A 16,486-nucleotide genomic window follows, 5' to 3' on the forward strand; every position below is an offset into this window, starting at 1 on the left:
GATACATGCATTCAGTAGTATCCAAGCTGAATTTGCAGTGCAAGTTCAGCATAAATAACACTAGATTAATAAATCTGCACATGTTATTTGGAGCGGAATTAAATTCCATCTCCAATAATGTCTTTTCCTTTCTATCCCTTTTAATAAACAGCATATTGTGGCGGGGGCGGTGGTGGTAAAAATTTAATCATTAAAGCACCAGCCATTGTCCACCTCTGACAGCAGTGTATATTCCATTGTCTGCTTCATAACATATCCTTTTATAAGAACTTGCCCTCTCAAATTGAAGTCAGTCTGAGGACAGGTGCATTATGCCTGTATTTTTTTCCTCTGGATAAATTTCTCAGAAGACAAATGGCAAGCTGCCCAGGACTATGCAGGCTTCCAATAGTATCAGAAATTTGTCTCTGTACTGAACATGTTTTTCCTAGTGAGAGAGGTTGTGACGGAGGAGGAAATAAACTCTGACAACTGATAAAACACCCAGAAGCTCCCCATGCCACAGTACGCTGTTTATTTCAAGATGGCTGCTGGTGCAATTTTGTAAGATGATCAGACAGAAAAGAAATATAACTTACCAAGGAAAACATTAACTTAGACTTCAACTTACATACTGTGGAAATCCAATTTTAAAAATGGACGGAAAGAAGGAAGGAAAGAAGGAAGGAAGGATTGCGAACAATTCCCCCCCCCCCTTAATGATACCATTTAAACTGGTAGTAGGAAGTAGGAACCCTATTTTTTAAAAAGGAAAAAAGTATTCAGCCTCAGCTTATTTTCCTCATTCTCTACCTTCTTCTGTCCTAATCTGTAACAAACTTGAAAGCATTCCTATCACATCATTCACTTCTCAAAGAAAGGAGGGCTCCTCAATTACCCGCTCTGTACTTTGAAGGATAGCTTCACCACTTCTGCCCTGGGGGGGAAACAACAACTGTGGAGCTACACTCCCATACATTCCTGCTTGACTTGACCAATTGGAATTTGCACTTTGTTTTGCTAGCCCTGCTGTACCTGAACCCATACCTAGCACTGCCCAGATTAGAATACTGTCTGGCTGAACATCCCACCTAGAGCAGAACAGCTCCCCTCTAATGGACCAATTGTGTGCCTCTGCCTTTGCCTTGCCCATTCCACCAATTCTGAAGAAACTGAGTCTGAAAGACAGAAATGGCAAGACTAACAGCAACCAGGCAATTGAAAAAGTAAGTATTCCTAGTCTGTCAGATGACTTGCAAGAAAACCAGTGGAGTTTGGGCTGGAGGATGTGCTAAGAGTCAGGTGCAAGAATTATCTGGCATGAAATTACGAATGGCTATTGACCATCCATGAGAGATATTATATAGCATAAAGCTAATGATATAAGTACCCAAGGTTTCACCATTGCTGCCAAGTGGCTGCTCAAAGATGCAGTCTTCTAATATCAGTGATTATACCCTGCAAACAGCTTCACTGGATGTGGTGGTGGGCAGGGGTGAGGGTGGAGGTGGAGGTGGGGAAACCATTTAACTTTTGTCTCATGTGAAATGATTTGTTTGAAAGAAAATGAGGTGCTATTTGAAAGGCTACCATAAAGCCCTGGTAAATTGTACCCTTTGATGAACATTATTGTAGGAAATGTCTGATAAGGACAAATAAAACCCTGTGATTTATGAAAGAAGCTAAATGCCATGGATATCTGTTGAGGAAGCCAGCTGGCACGTCCTCCTGAAACGAAGAACAGTTTCTTCCAGCAGTAAGCTGGTACTTTCACACATCACAAAATCTGCCCACCAAGGCGGCCTCAGAGCCAATTGTGTCACATGAGAAAGCAGCTGTTCCTTGACAGGAACAGGCAAGTGAGAGACGGAATAGAGGCAATCTATCCTAATTTTTCAAGAGCAATTGCCCACATCCAATTAACGCAATGCCCTCAGTTTGTTTTAATACCAAGTCTTTGTTAATTATTGTCCAGTCTTGTTTATCCTATCAAAATGTATGAACAACCAAACATTCAAATACTGATGAATTTACATTGGGTTAAGCAGTGATATGGAACAGTCAGATAACTAATAGCATGAAGTGGTTTAACACTGCAGTGTGCAGCACATCTAAGATGGTTTCCAACCCGCTAATGGCCCTGAATTAATGATGCAAGTCGGAAAATTTCCAAAATGTAAAAAAAACCCCAAAAAACCCCGCTACTTTATTTTTCTATAGAAAATTTTCTATTTCAAAAGTTCATTAGTATGAATTAGTGGATGCCAACTAAAAATGAATATTATCTAGTTTTAAAGCTTTTTAGTTTTGTTTACTAAATACAAGTAAAATAAACATACCAAATTGGATACCTCTCTAGGGCATAAGAGAATTTTCTGGCCCTGATGATCCTATGCAAATAACAAATGCAGATGAAGTTCTTAACTTTGTTTTTCTTTTTTCCTAAATAAGGACAAAACATTGGCCATTATTTGAATGTATTGGTTGAACTTAAAACTATTTCAAAACCTTTAAAAAGATCGTGTTACCAGTTCATGATGCCTAATATTACATTATTTTAATTTCATATTTATCTTACATTGTTATCCTTACTGAAAATTGGAAAAGCAGGGAAGGAGCATCTAAATAAGAACAGCAACAACTGCATCATCACAGTGTAGAAAGGCTATCTTGTCAACCTAAGGGCCATTGCTTGATAGAAAAGAAATGCAATTGTTTGTTGAGTGTTGCTATTGGCTAAAAAAAAAATCACAACAATTTAATTACATCCCCCTGGGTTTCAAATAATACTCACGTGTAATGTTATAAAAGGTTTGACTAACATGATAGCTAACTCCTTCACTGCGGGCATCCATTGCTCCTGGCTAAATGGTTAATTGGCTCTAGGCATTCCCCAAATGACCATTTCTTTTGGCATAAAAGAATTCATGCAGGCAAACAATAAATAACATCACACATTTTAAGATTATTCAATTGGTCCGTCGTGAGGTTTATCTCCTGAGCTGTGCGTATTAAGGTTATTTAATGAGTCTCAGCACAGAAATTGAGAATGTTTCCCCTTTAAAGCAGCCTGCATGTCAATTTTTATCTTGTTTTTTGTATGCAAACCATGGAATGAGATGCCTTTTGGATCCAGCAGGTGCTTTAAACTGCAGCTTAATGAATCTGGGACTCACATAGGTCTGTTTTTGTCTATTAACATCCCCCTTCTTACTCTCTCCAGTAAACAGAAACCACCTGCTCAGGTGATTAACTGTCTTATAGACCTCCAAGGCATAGTCATTTGTGAGGAAAGTCAAGAAGAAAACAGCTCCTCTGAGAAGCTTACATTTAGTAGAACAATGTTATGTGGCTAAAATAGCAAGAATTGCAAACTGGGACATTTATACCAAGTGTCATAATTTTACTTGCAAACCTACAGTTGCTCTGTTCACATGTAAACCATTCAGAACTACAATATAATGAACCACCACAAATCTCAAGCCCTGATGAAAGAATCTTTCTACCACTCAGCAGAGAGTGTGGGTGGCACCCAACTTTTGTAACAATATATAAGTAGGTGGCCCCTCTGAGAACAAAACTATACAGAACGAACTTAATTCGTTCCAGAGGTCTGTTCTGAACTTGAAACCGTTCTTAACCTAAGATACCACTTTAGCTAATGGGGCCTCCCGCCGCCGCATTGCCACTGTGGGATTTCTGTTCTCATCCTGGGGCAAAGTTCTTAACCCAAGGTACTACTTCTGGGTTAGCAGAGTCTGTAACCTGAAGTGTTTGTAACCCTAGGTCAGGGGTCAGCAAGCTTTTTCAGCCGTGGGCCAGTCCACCGTCCCTCAGACCATGTGGGGGGGCCGGACTATATTTTGATAGTCAAATGAACGAATTCCTATGCCCCACAAATAACCCAGAGATGCATTTTAAATAAAAGGACACATTTTACACATGTAAAAACACGCTGATTCCCGGATCGTCCGCAGGCCAGATTTTTAAGGCGATTGGGCCACATCCGGCCTACGAGCCTTAGGTTGCCTACCCCGCCCTAGGTGTTGGTAACCTGAGGTACCACTATATAGCCATTTGGTCTGATCCAACAGAGCTTTTCTTATGTTCTTATGTTGAACTTAAACAAGCATTAGCAACTCATATATTATTTCAGTTTGATATTATGGTCCCAATCCAGCTGTAGTCACACCACGTAACTAGTGGTCTCTGTTTTACATCCTTATTAGCACTGAGAAAGGTGCACACAATCAATTTAGTAGGGTCAGTTGAGGATTATGATTTTGTGTGTGCATGCAGTGGGTGCAAATATTTTGCTGAAGCACATATGTTCTTAAATGATAAGGCTCCCCCCTTCCTTTTCTGCAGTAGCTTCCCATTTGTGGAATGCTTTCCTCAGGGAGCTTTGCTTGGCGTCTTCACTGTATACCTTTAGGCACCAGGTGAAAATGTTCCCCTTCAGCCAGGCCTTTGGCTGATTAATATTCTATAGCCTCTTAAATGTGTTTGTGGGAAGGGGATTTATTGTTTTGCTGTGGCCATAGCTGCCTTACCAACCAACAGGTTAAGAAAACCTTTGATTATCACTTTTTTGTAACTGTTATTGTTTACTTTTGTATGATTGCTAGGTTTTTTTTAACTAGTATTTTTTTTTTAATTTAATGTTTGTTTGTTTAAGAAATTTGATACCTGTTCTTCACTACTGGGGTCTCAAACCAGGGTACAATATACTGCTTTGGACTATTTATTGGTAGCAAATATGCAGATAAATGATATTATCGTGTTTCCACCCTCCAGACCTCACATGGAGGAGGCACATGAAGAAAGGCCTAGAGCTGGGACGATATTGGCTTTTCAACATCGCGGTATATCACCAGCGAAACATCGTGGTCTGGCAATAATAATAATAATAATAATAATAATTTGTTTATACCCCGCCCATCTGGCTGGGCTTCCCCAGCCACTCTGGACGACTTCCAACAAAATATTAAAATACAGTAATGCATCAAACATTAAAAGCTTCCCTAAACAGGGGTGCCTTCAAATGTTTTCTAAAAGTCTGGTAGTTGTTGTTTTCTTTGACATCTGGTGGGAGGGCGTTCCACAGGACAGGTGCCACTACCGAGAAGGCCCTCTGCCTGGTTCCCTTGGCTTCTCACAGTGAGGGAACCACCAGAAGGCCCTCGGCGCTGGACCTCAGTGTCCAGGTAGAACAATGGGGGTGGAGATGCTCCTTCAGATATACCGCCATGTTGAAAAAACAAGCTGAATTGGCAAGGCACTGGGTGAAATTGCCACAGCTCTCATAGTGGGAGCTGAGGCAGTTTCACCCCAGCGTGCTGGTGAAACTGCCACTGCTCCTGAGTCCCTCTAGTAGCAACGTTCACTGGAGGAAGTCGCTGGCAGAGGGACTCAGAAGCAGCAGTGGTTTCATCAGCGATATACCGCTGAGTGAAACTGACATCACGATCTGCTCCTCATACTGGTCCTGGGTGATATATTGATATATCGTCCAGGCCTAGAAGGGCCTCAAAAGAGGAACACAAAGTCTGGGTTGGTTTATATGAGGAGAGGCGATTATTGAGGTTCTGTATAACCCAGCCATTTATAAAGATCAACTGTATATTTGATGAAGTGTTTCCATTGTTTTCAGTTTGTATGGATGGTTTTATTGATTTAGTTTGTTGAACTGATTTTATTGCTCTTAAGGGTCTGTGTTTTATTCTGCTTTTACACAGTACACTTCTTCAGCGGCTTCATGCCATGAAGTGGGGTATAAACATGTCTAATAATAATAATGCGCAGCTCTGTTACCTTCTGTCACAAACAAATCTCCAGCCACATATACCTATTCCTATTATAGAGCATCACTGCTGCGCAGATTTCATTCCTTCGCCACAGAACCTTTTTTTTAAAAAAACTGAATTTTGAGGCCAGCTATCTGGGAGAAAATAAATAGGCTTTTATCATTGGTAGAAAGTGTCACTCCAATGACATTGACTCAAGCCTCCTTCAAATCTAAGAATGCTGTAACAAGTTAGGTTTACAGGTTGGTGTGTTTTCACTTATAAATCTAGACTTGAAAATAGCTATTTGGCTTATTATCTCTGAGGAGATTAGGAATCATCTCAAAGTAACTACCCAAGACAGCTTTTGGTGTGGGTGGGTGGGGGTGTTATTTTCTGTTTAGGCTATCGCTATGACATAAATAAATTATACAGATATGTATAGGCAGATAAGCCAATAAATGTTTTCTGGACTTGCCTGCAAGGTTATATTAATTGTTGCTCCTGAATCCTATCAACCCCGTGAGGTGGGTCACTGTTAATCCTGCCTAACAAATTAGTACTAAGAGCTCAGTGCTCAAGGAATATCTGAACACAGGTCTCACAGCTCCAGGGCCAGCACTGTATCTATCAGACCACATGCCCATTTAATTCAGACCTCAGTTTATTTAATTCAATTCCTTTGAAAAGTCACAGTAAACGCAAACTATGCCACCAGCTTATACCAGAAAACAGGATACACACTGCACTGCACGGAACAGCAGATTTTGTTTAGCAAATGCTTAATGCCATTGTCATGGTTTCAGATTCTCAGCTTGCAGTGGCATTGCTAGCATTACCATAAATGCATACCTACTTTCAGCTTATAGAATCTGTATGGAACTTTACATTGGAACAGATCCAATATGGTTCTAGTACTATACGTCAGCAGGATGAGGTAGCAATTTATGAATTCTAGTAGAGAAATGTACTCATAGAGTCAAGTGGGTAACACTTGCAAAGAGTTCAGCTTTTTCCCTTTCTCCCAGAAGCTTCAGCAATTCAGCTGGCAGCCAGCAGCCAAAGAGGTGGCACCAAGTCGGTGTCAGAATTTTGATGTCATTGCACCATGACTTGGATAAGGATGCTAGGTTAGTTTGAGGTTGGGTGAGGTGGGGTAGAGTGGAACTCCATGTGGAAGAACCAAGGAGGTTTGAGAGGGTGGATGCAGAACCAATGGGGAATTATCTGTTGTTATATAACTTTTGTAAACAAGATTTCCTGGCTAGAGCATCGAGTCTAAAAACAACAACTGACCTTATGACTGCAACATCCAGGTTAATTTTAGTGCTTTTGTTTTTTCTTGTCCTGCTACCTCTTGCTTTGTCTGACATCTTGCCTGAAGAAGCGTTTGGAGAATTTGGAAGCTTGCCACTTTCAGAAACCTTTTGTTAATCCTGATAAAGATACTGCCCAACTATGGATTTGGGACTTCTTTTTCTTTGCTGCTTCTTTTTCTTTGCTTTTCAAGTAGAAGAGGAGGAGGAGGAGGAGTTTGGATTTGATATCCCGCTTTATCACTACTCAAAGGAGTCTCAAAGCGGCTAACATTCTCCTTTCGCTTCCTCTCCCACAATAAACACTCTGTGAGGTGAGTGGGGCTGAGAGGCTTCAGAGAAGTGTGACTGGCCCAAGGTCACCCAGCAGCTGCATGTGGACGAGCGGAGACGCGAACCCAGTTCCCCAGATTACAAGACTACCGCTCTTAACCACTACACCACACTGGCTCAGGATAGTTTTTAGCTATCAGGACTATTGTTTCCCAGAATCAGGCTGCCTTAGTGATTAAAAAAAGGAACAGTTGAGGCCATGACAATGAAGTGGACTGGAAAAATCATGTTTTTACCCTATGGTTCATCCAGAGGTACACCAGGTAAGTTATGCCTGGGATACAGAGAGTGAGACTAACCCATGAGAGTGGAATTGATCTGAGACTTTCCTCACAACTCTCGTTGCATCCGTATGTGATTGTTATACCGTGTGGAGAGTTTCGCCTGTTTTGTTTTCATCCTATGTGACGAATCACTACAAATAGTAGTTAAATAACTGTACTGACATCTGCTTCTAAGGAAATTTGATTTTGCAGTAAAAATATGACTCTTCTTTGCTCTGATAAATTGAAACCATAATCACAGTAGGAATACTGCATCTTCATGTAAGTGCTTCCTAGTTGTGAGATCAAGATCAGCCCAAAATATTTTGCTGCCAAGGCAAATGACAAGACGGTGCCCCCACCAATGCGTTTCCTTAACAAAAGGGCTGGCAGCTAAATTTTCCTTTCAACACTGGCAATAGGACAATGCACTAAGGGTAGCTGATTTATTTAGGACACATGGTAACACGGCATGACATACACAGCTCTGACCTCCAACACCTTACTGCAGCACTCTGCCCTTCGGCTTTTGCTGCCTGAGGCAACCACCTAACTTTGCCTTATGGTACGACTGGCCCTGTGTAAGATCACAAAAAGGTGCCCCATGGATAAATGAATTGATAGTAAGAGCTCTGTGATACTGTGCTTGGGGATGTCCCTAGAATGTCTACTGTTATACTTGGAAGGATTCTGTAACTTGTACCAAACAAGGTTTCTTCTGCTCATATTAGGCACTACTGATTCAACACTGCACAACTGTTTATTCAATCTCTGAGGGACACAGTTTCTTCAAATACAATTTCAGACATTAAACTATGTCTTCCTGCAAGAGGGTTAGCAATTATCAATGAGGCTTGACTTGATACAGTGTGCATCAGCCAGTACATTTAATTAGCTTTTCTTGCTTGGCCCCATGCAATCAGATCTCATCTATACAATCCTGGTCGTGATTCATGTAAATAAGATTTTCAGTAACTGTATTCTTGATATATAAAAACTGTCCTAGCATTACAAATACTCCGTTGAGAGAAAGAATAGACAGTATGGCTTCAAAAAGGTAGACCAGGAAATTAACAACAACAACAAAACAAGGAACAAAATTATCAGGGGGAAATCATTAGTGTGCTCTGTATTGACAATTCATATAGGTCTCAATGATTTTTAAAATAATTGCTATTTTTTACACACACACAAAGAAATACCCACACACAACATTCACTTAACATATATAAAAATCTTATGAAAAATATCTATATATTAAAATTAAAAAACTAGAATAAAAGGGAAATTAACACTATATACAGAACATCTTTTTTTTCCAGAGGAGATATAACATATTCATAAACATTCAGATCTCATAAAACATGAGAGAATCTGTACAAGAAAGAAACCACATAAATGTTCCATATGTGGGAAGAGTTTCAGTCAGAAATCAAAACTAAAAATATATGTAAAGTATCATACAGGGATAAACCTTAAAAATGGGCATTTTTTTTACTGGTATGCAAATTGCATTAAATATCAAGCATCTACACAGAGAAACAATCCAAATGTTCTACATGTGTGAGAAGCTTTCTTCTTCAATCAAGCCTTCTTTCACATGAAAGATGATGATGATGATTACAATTTGTATACCTCCCTTCATCTTTAGATCTCGGGATATTCACAACATGAAAAAACCCACAAAATACGTAAGATCCCCCACAGAAGAAAAGCTATTTAAATATTCCAGTTGTATGTAAAGTGTTCTGATTTCATGAAGCAACAGAGAATACGCACAAGAGAAAACTGCCCATTCTCCATGTGTGAAAAAAATTGTCAGTGACCAGTCTTCCTGTACGTTAAAGATTCCACACAGGAGAGAAGCTGATAAAATGCTCCCATTGTGGGACTTGCTTATTTCAGAAGCAGGATCTTGTTAAAACACCAGAAATCCACACAGGATAGAAACCCTACAAATGCCCCACGTGTAAGAAAAGTTTCAGCCAGGAATAGTCTCTTATCATACACGAAAGATTCCACGGAGAAAGGACACGTAAGTGCTCCAATTATGGAAATGGCTTCAGTTGGAAGTCTGAGATTGTTGAACACAAGGAGAAACACATAGGGCGATAATCACTGATAATCTGCCCTCCCCTTGCCTTCTCTTTTTACAGCAAAGCACTGTTGGGTGACCGCCTTTAATGCCTCCTCAGTATAAAACCCAACTTGGTCCAAGTAGAAATTCTGACACAGTGGCCTAGTTCAGTTAGCATGAAGGCACAGGTTCCAGGAGAGAAATTGCCAGGTGTTTTGCTCCTCCCTGGTCCTTTTTGCTGCAGTGCCACACTGACCTAAGCCCAGGTTTGGTTTAGTATGTCATCTGAACCCATGCTCATGATTAAATTCTCTCCAGACTAACCACACACTGTAATCAAGATCAAATCTGGGTTGTGGTTAGGCTTTGGCTTAGTGTGATATGCAAACCAAGACAATGGCAGATGAAGCAAGTTGGATCCTCCTAACAGAGGGTCCACGTTGTGCTTGGCCCCTGAAACTCTTTCCCAACTGGCTTGTGGGCAGGGCTTGCCCCACTCCAAGCCGGTGGTGCCACAGTTATGCCACTGGCCTTTACCCAATCGGCATCGTGGCAAAGGTTGGGGGTATCTATTTGGCAGCGCACTTTTGCTTTGCACTGCCGAACACCCGCCCACCCACCTGTTAATTAGGATGTGTTTGGCCTTGCTTTGGACTTCAATTGGTCACCTGTTTTGGAATGGGGGCCAGGTAGGAATTTTTCCCAATGTGGCAGATTGACTGTGGCCACTTGGTTTGCTACCTCTTAGCAATCGTTACAACTTTGTAAGGTTAGGCGGTTAGGCATTGGTTTAGGGGAATGTGGGGAGTGGAGGTGCGGCCACCACCTGCCCCTCCAATGAATAGGTATTCCGTTAAAGGAATCAGGGGGTCTGGATCTTGTCCGAAGCCCGGAGAAGGGCTAGGCCCATGCCAGGACCCCCAGCAATCCCAGGGGTGAGAACCAGTCAATATACACTGACGGAAATCCCCCTGCTGGTTGTTTTCCCTTATAGGCTTCCTGCAGGGTAGGGCAGGAGCCAGATATAGTTTTGATACCAATGCCTAAGTCCATACCAGTCACATTTGTGTATTCAATAAAGTTGTGGCCAAAATTGGCTCATTAACATTTAAACTAAATTCTATCTCCACTGTGTCTTTATTTCCATGAGGGACGGGTTTGGGGGCTCAGAGCACAATCAGCAGCATACTGGCTTTCAGCCATTTTAGTGAAGAGTTTTACAAGTTTTGAGTAATCTCCTACATCAGGGGTAGTCAAGGTGATGCTCTTCATGTGTTTTGAGCCAGAACTCCCACCAGCTCCAGCCAGCATCGCCAATGTTCAGGGACAGTGGAAGTTGTAATTCAACATGTCTGGAATCGAAGACACTTGGCTAGCAATGTGGGGATAAAACTCCTATTCATAAAATATCAGCTAACTATAAAGAACTGTCATTGAAGTTGATTCATAAATGGTACGTGACTCATAGCAGGCTCTTGAAGATGAATTCATTTGTATCCACAAGGTGCTGGAGGGGATGATCAGAAAGTGGGTTGTAGCTCCACCTACAGAGCGGTTCTACTAGAGTGCAATAATTCTGGGCTACGGTATTCAGAGAAACGGATATGATCTTTAACTGCCACATTATCCCAACTCTCAATTAGCACATTTATCTATATTTGACAAGGATAACAAAAAAGCATAATAAACATTTGATAGTGCACCTGCTTATAGCAGCTAGGATGGACCATCACACAGTTTGGGGGGGGGATAGATGAGGCCAATCTTACTACTTAGGATCATAGAACTGTAGAGTTGGTGATTCTCACTGTCCCTTCTAACTCCAACCCCCTGCAGTGCAGGAATCCTGCCCACAGCCATCCCTGAGTAGACTCAAACACCAAGCTTCTGATGAACAAAAAACCACACTGACCCATTGTGCCACAGAGAACATCCATCTTGGTACAGTAAAGTTTGCCCTGCTGGAAAAACTAATAAAACTGATAGTCATTAGATGCCAAAGGGGGAAAGGGGATGCTTTTGTACTTGTTTGGTCTGACTGTATTTCATTTGTAATCAAGGAAGAACATGGCCAAGAACCCTGCCTATCCTATGAATGAATATGGCTGATATCGTGACTCAAGGCATTTGAATATTTCAAATATGGTACTTTGACTTGGTATGATGGGGTTCATGTTTTGTAACCTTGTTTTGTTTAATCATTATTTCTACATTAAAAAGTTCTAGTTGCTACCTTTGGTGCATTCACATACCTTTATTTTAACTTGGGTTTATTTTTTGTTTGTATTTGTTCAACAGTGATCTGTAATTTTATATGTATATCATCACCAGTTCCTGTTTGATCACATTGTATGTTGCAGAATCTCTTAAGTTAACAAAGATTGTAACGATAAAACACACACACACATCTGGAAAGCAACACATCAATCCACCCAGGCTGTTCTTCCTTCCTCCTTCCACACTTTCCATGATAAAAACTCATTATTCACATATTTACCGGAGGATATCAATTTTTCAGGCTCATAACCTGTAATGGTTCTAGGGGTAGCTCGTGCGTAAGCCGATGCCAACACCTGGCTGGGTTGCCTGAGTGAACCTTTTCTGTCCGGACAGCCACTCACCCGTGGCTGTCTCAATCGCTGGCAGAATCCGTCAGTGGGCGTTTCTTAAACTTCTTCCAGCAAAGAAGCTCTTTGACGCCTAGTCTCCTCCTACTCTCCCTGCACGGAAGCCTTCTGCGCAAGGAGGGCGTAGGCAGCGGAGGACCCTTACTCTCCCCGCTATTTCCCAGCAAGGAGTCATGGGACCGCCTCGCCGATTCCCCCATCTGCCCCCCTTCTCCACTGGTGCTATGCTGATTCTCTTCCCCAGAAGCTGGGCTGCCTCTCCCCATCCCAGGACGCTCTCTGGAATCCCTCTGGAGCTTGCTCTCTCCCTCCGGCACTGATGGCAGTTCCCTGACATAACCATATGAGGCAGTTTTCTACTAGTGACAGAAACTGAAGTATATGTGTCAGAGCTGCCCGAGGTCCCAGCTCACAAAGGACCAACGCCGCTTCGTTGTTAAGTACGAAAGTCTTTATTGAAGTTCAGTTTCACCTTCACAGCCGCAGCGTGCAGCCCTACGTCTCAAACTCTAGACCGCTGAAGCTCCGTCTGAATCTCCTCCCCCCAGACACCAGTTTAAGACTCTAGCCTTGCTCCACCTCTTCCTTTGCTCTCTCCTCCTCTGGTTCCGCCTGTCGGGGTCTCGCCCTTCCTAGACTCTTCTGACGCTGAGTCCCCTGAGTCTTCCCCCTCCCTCCGGCGGGCTTTAGGACCTGGTTCCCAATCCGGGTTTTCTGCTGTCCCGCACGCCTGTACATTTGAACTTGGCGCGCGCGCCCAGCCAGCAACCTTCCTCCTGACCGTTTCACTGCTGCTGTCACTGCTTCCCCCCTCGGGGAGGCTAGCTGTAACTGGCCTCCCCTCCGTTCCCCCACTCTCCGATGGAGGCGTGGTCAGCCCTGACTCATCTTCTCTCCCCGCTGGAGGAGACGCTGGTCCTGACACATGTGACTCTTCCCCCCCACTACGCTCTGGTGGGGAAGCTGGTCCTGATCCCCCGCTCCTGCTTTGGGAGTCCCCGCTGGTCCCTTGTTTCTGGTGCGTCCCTCCTGGGACCCCCCTTGCCCTGACCATCGGCGCCCCCTTCTGGGAATCTTCTGATTCGCGGGAGAAGCTCATGGAATCTCTCGTGTCACTGTCATACTCCCCCACGCTGCCCTCGGATTCTTCCCCTTCGCTCTCCATTTCCTCTCTCCCCTGTGCTTCTGCTCCTGAGCCCCTGACAATATGAAATCAATCTGTAAATGAAAAACTCTGGAGAGCAAGACTCAGAGATCTTATTTGACATATTGTCCTGCCATTAGGAAAGCATTAAAAAAAATGCACCACTACCTTACCAACTCTGAATCAGCAGATTTCAGCAAGCCAATAAAAATGGTTTACAGAAGAAAATTAACACTGCATGACTGCTACCACAAGCCACTCAGCAAATGTAAATAAGATAACAGAGCCTTTACAACAAACATAGCCTCTACTGCAAAGATATCGGCACTTTAGTAGAACACTTATTGTTATAGACAAAAAAGGCTCTACGTGGCCCAGTGGAAATATATGATGCAATGAGTGAAGCTCACCCATCATCTGTTTTCCACCACTCTAATTAATTCTTTTTAACGTTGTACTTACTTTCTTTCTCTTACAAAACTACTTCTCGTAATTTTACAAAAATTACAAAAATGTTACAAAAATTACTAAACAGTCATTCGGTACATATATACATTTAAAACAATCTAAGTCATAATTAAGAGAGTCCAAGGATAATAACAAGAAGATTTAAAGATGGGACTAGTGGACACTCAAAGCAGTAGAATATGAGATGATTGTGTTGGGATATAAGTACTACGCAGCTGCGAACAAGCAGCTGGATGTTTACATCACATGATGGAGCTAACCGTGGGGCAGGAAGCTCCAGGGATTTCACAGGCATTTGTTCTTTGTGTAATATGAGACCTTCCTGTTGCTTGTGTGAAGGAAGTCTGAGTGAGTTGCTCGGAGAAGTCTGAGTGAACGGACATGTTTTTGTACAGTTGTACAGTCAGAAATAAACTGTAGATGAAACAGACTTTCTGACTATCTTCTTTCTCCTGCTGGTATGCAAGGAAGAAGGACTCCACTGAACTTGAAGCATGGGAACCCCTAACAAAAAAGTTATAATTTGGCAAAATATTTGGACTTTATGATATATATTTGTACAATTTGGAATATTTAATGTGATTTGATTGGATTGTTAAAATGGAAAACTTAATAAAAATTATTATTAAAAAAGTCATAATTAAGAGAGTCCATCAACAGTTGCGTAATTGGGGGTGTCCATAAAGTATGTCGCACACCCTAAGGTATTCAAGATTCAAATCCATTTATTGTGAGGACCATGCCTGTGCACAAACATCAACACTACAATAGTTAAAAATATTAAAATTCATTACATACTATGCCAACAAAACCTTCTTCCCACAGAATAGAAAAGGAGGGAAAACGAGCAACGAGTTAAACAGACGATGAAGGGGTCTTTACATTGTCGTCCATAAATCTTTCCCTGGCCTTCATGGCCTTCATCACAAAAACCGCTACCACATGGGTAATGCGTGGGTTTGACCCTAAGGTATTTTTAATACATGCAGGGAAGAAGGCTGGCTCCTTGCTCATAAGGGTTTGCTGCACGTGTGTCAGAGTGGGTGCAAAAGGGCTCCAGACCTCTCATGATGTCTCAGAGAGAGTCAGGTAATGAAAGAAGGAGGGAGAAGCTGCCACAACCAAGAAGGAGAGAGTAACCTATGTAGAAAGGTTCATAGGTAGGTACCACCACCCAGTGTCGGATCTACAAATTTTGTCATGGGCACAAAAGTTTGCACTACCACCACCCCTCATCATAAATAAATTTTAACAGATGACTGCTCAGACTATACAAAAATCTGCCTTGGGCGGGAGGGAGTTGAAGGATCTCTTAATTCTTACTGGCAGAGAGATTCCACATGCGTCGATGTACGCATATACAACAAGCTGCTTAGCAATGTGTGCCAGTTATTCATAAACTTACCATTTATGCAGATTTCAAATGATTTGCAAAGGTCATCCTCAAACAGGCAGCCTAGAAAGAATGCAATGAAAACACAAAATCAGGATGGTGTGAAAGCAATGCAGTTGCAGTACAGTCCCAACATCTCAAGCTATAAAATCTCAAACTGGAGTCAGACCTTTGTTTGATATTCTAAACTGAACAGTACAGAAGAAGCCAAGAGCACAAAGTAAATGGGAAGAATGAATGGGAAGAATACAGAAATATAATACCTGCTACTGAGCGCCTGGTCCCCAAAGGTTCGTTTCCTGAGGCACAGCTCTCATGTAGTATTTCTAGCTGTTATGCTGGGCCTCAAATCCAGAATGTGTCTATGACCATCTGAAGTCAATAGCTAAATGCTGGTGTCACTGCTTATATACCCAACTGATCATTGCAGGAGGCAGGATACCATCTCATCAAGGTCCATTCAATACAATGAATGAAATGGGCTTTTGGTGTAACAGCACCTACCCTTGGGAACTTCTTCCCATTACATATCAGACAGGGCACATTTCTATAATCTTTCCGGTACTTATTGAATACTTTCCTTGGATGGCCACTATAACAAGGTCCTGTACACAGAAAGACTTTTTATTTTTTGTCAACCTCAGGTGGAAGACATCACTCATAAAGAGAACCAAGAAATCGCTTTCTGAAATCTCTGTTTGCAGAAGCAAACAGGTACACCATGGTAGAAATGGTTCTGTTTCTTCTGCGTGGCAATAATAGCTTTGTAACACAGAAAGTGGCCCTCTGTGCACCGGCTGCAACAACAACAAAAATCAGGGGAAATGAGTTAGATAAAAGCACTATAAGTTGTTTTGGGAATTCAGACATTAAGTTTGCGGGTGTCTCTGGTATCTTCTCTCTTAAATCGATAAATAATAAAGGAAGCTAGATCCACCTAGACCAGCAAGAGTTTTAGAAAGCATGCTCATCATCATAGTGATTATGAGAGCCAGTGTGGTGTAGTGGTTAAGAGCGGTAGTCTCGTAATCTGGGGAACCGGGTTCGCATCTCCGCTCCTCCACATGCAGCTGCTGGGTGACCTTGGGCCAGTCACACTT

General features: G+C 42.1%; 1 protein-coding gene across 3 annotated transcripts in view; it reads right to left on the bottom strand.

Annotated features, from left to right (window-relative positions):
• The window catches only part of PTPRN2 (protein tyrosine phosphatase receptor type N2), a 608,972-nt gene that overhangs the window by 555,172 nt on the left and 37,314 nt on the right, over positions 1–16,486 (bottom strand). For all 3 annotated transcript variants that reach the window (XM_053409492.1, XM_053409491.1, XM_053409490.1), the window contains exon 2: positions 15,399–15,449. In XM_053409492.1, coding sequence (XP_053265467.1) covers positions 15,399–15,449 — 51 coding nt within the window. The remainder of the gene's footprint in view (positions 1–15,398; positions 15,450–16,486) is intronic.

This window comes from Podarcis raffonei, chromosome 12, assembly GCF_027172205.1.
Source record: "Podarcis raffonei isolate rPodRaf1 chromosome 12, rPodRaf1.pri, whole genome shotgun sequence".
Taxonomy (NCBI): domain Eukaryota; kingdom Metazoa; phylum Chordata; class Lepidosauria; order Squamata; family Lacertidae; genus Podarcis; species Podarcis raffonei.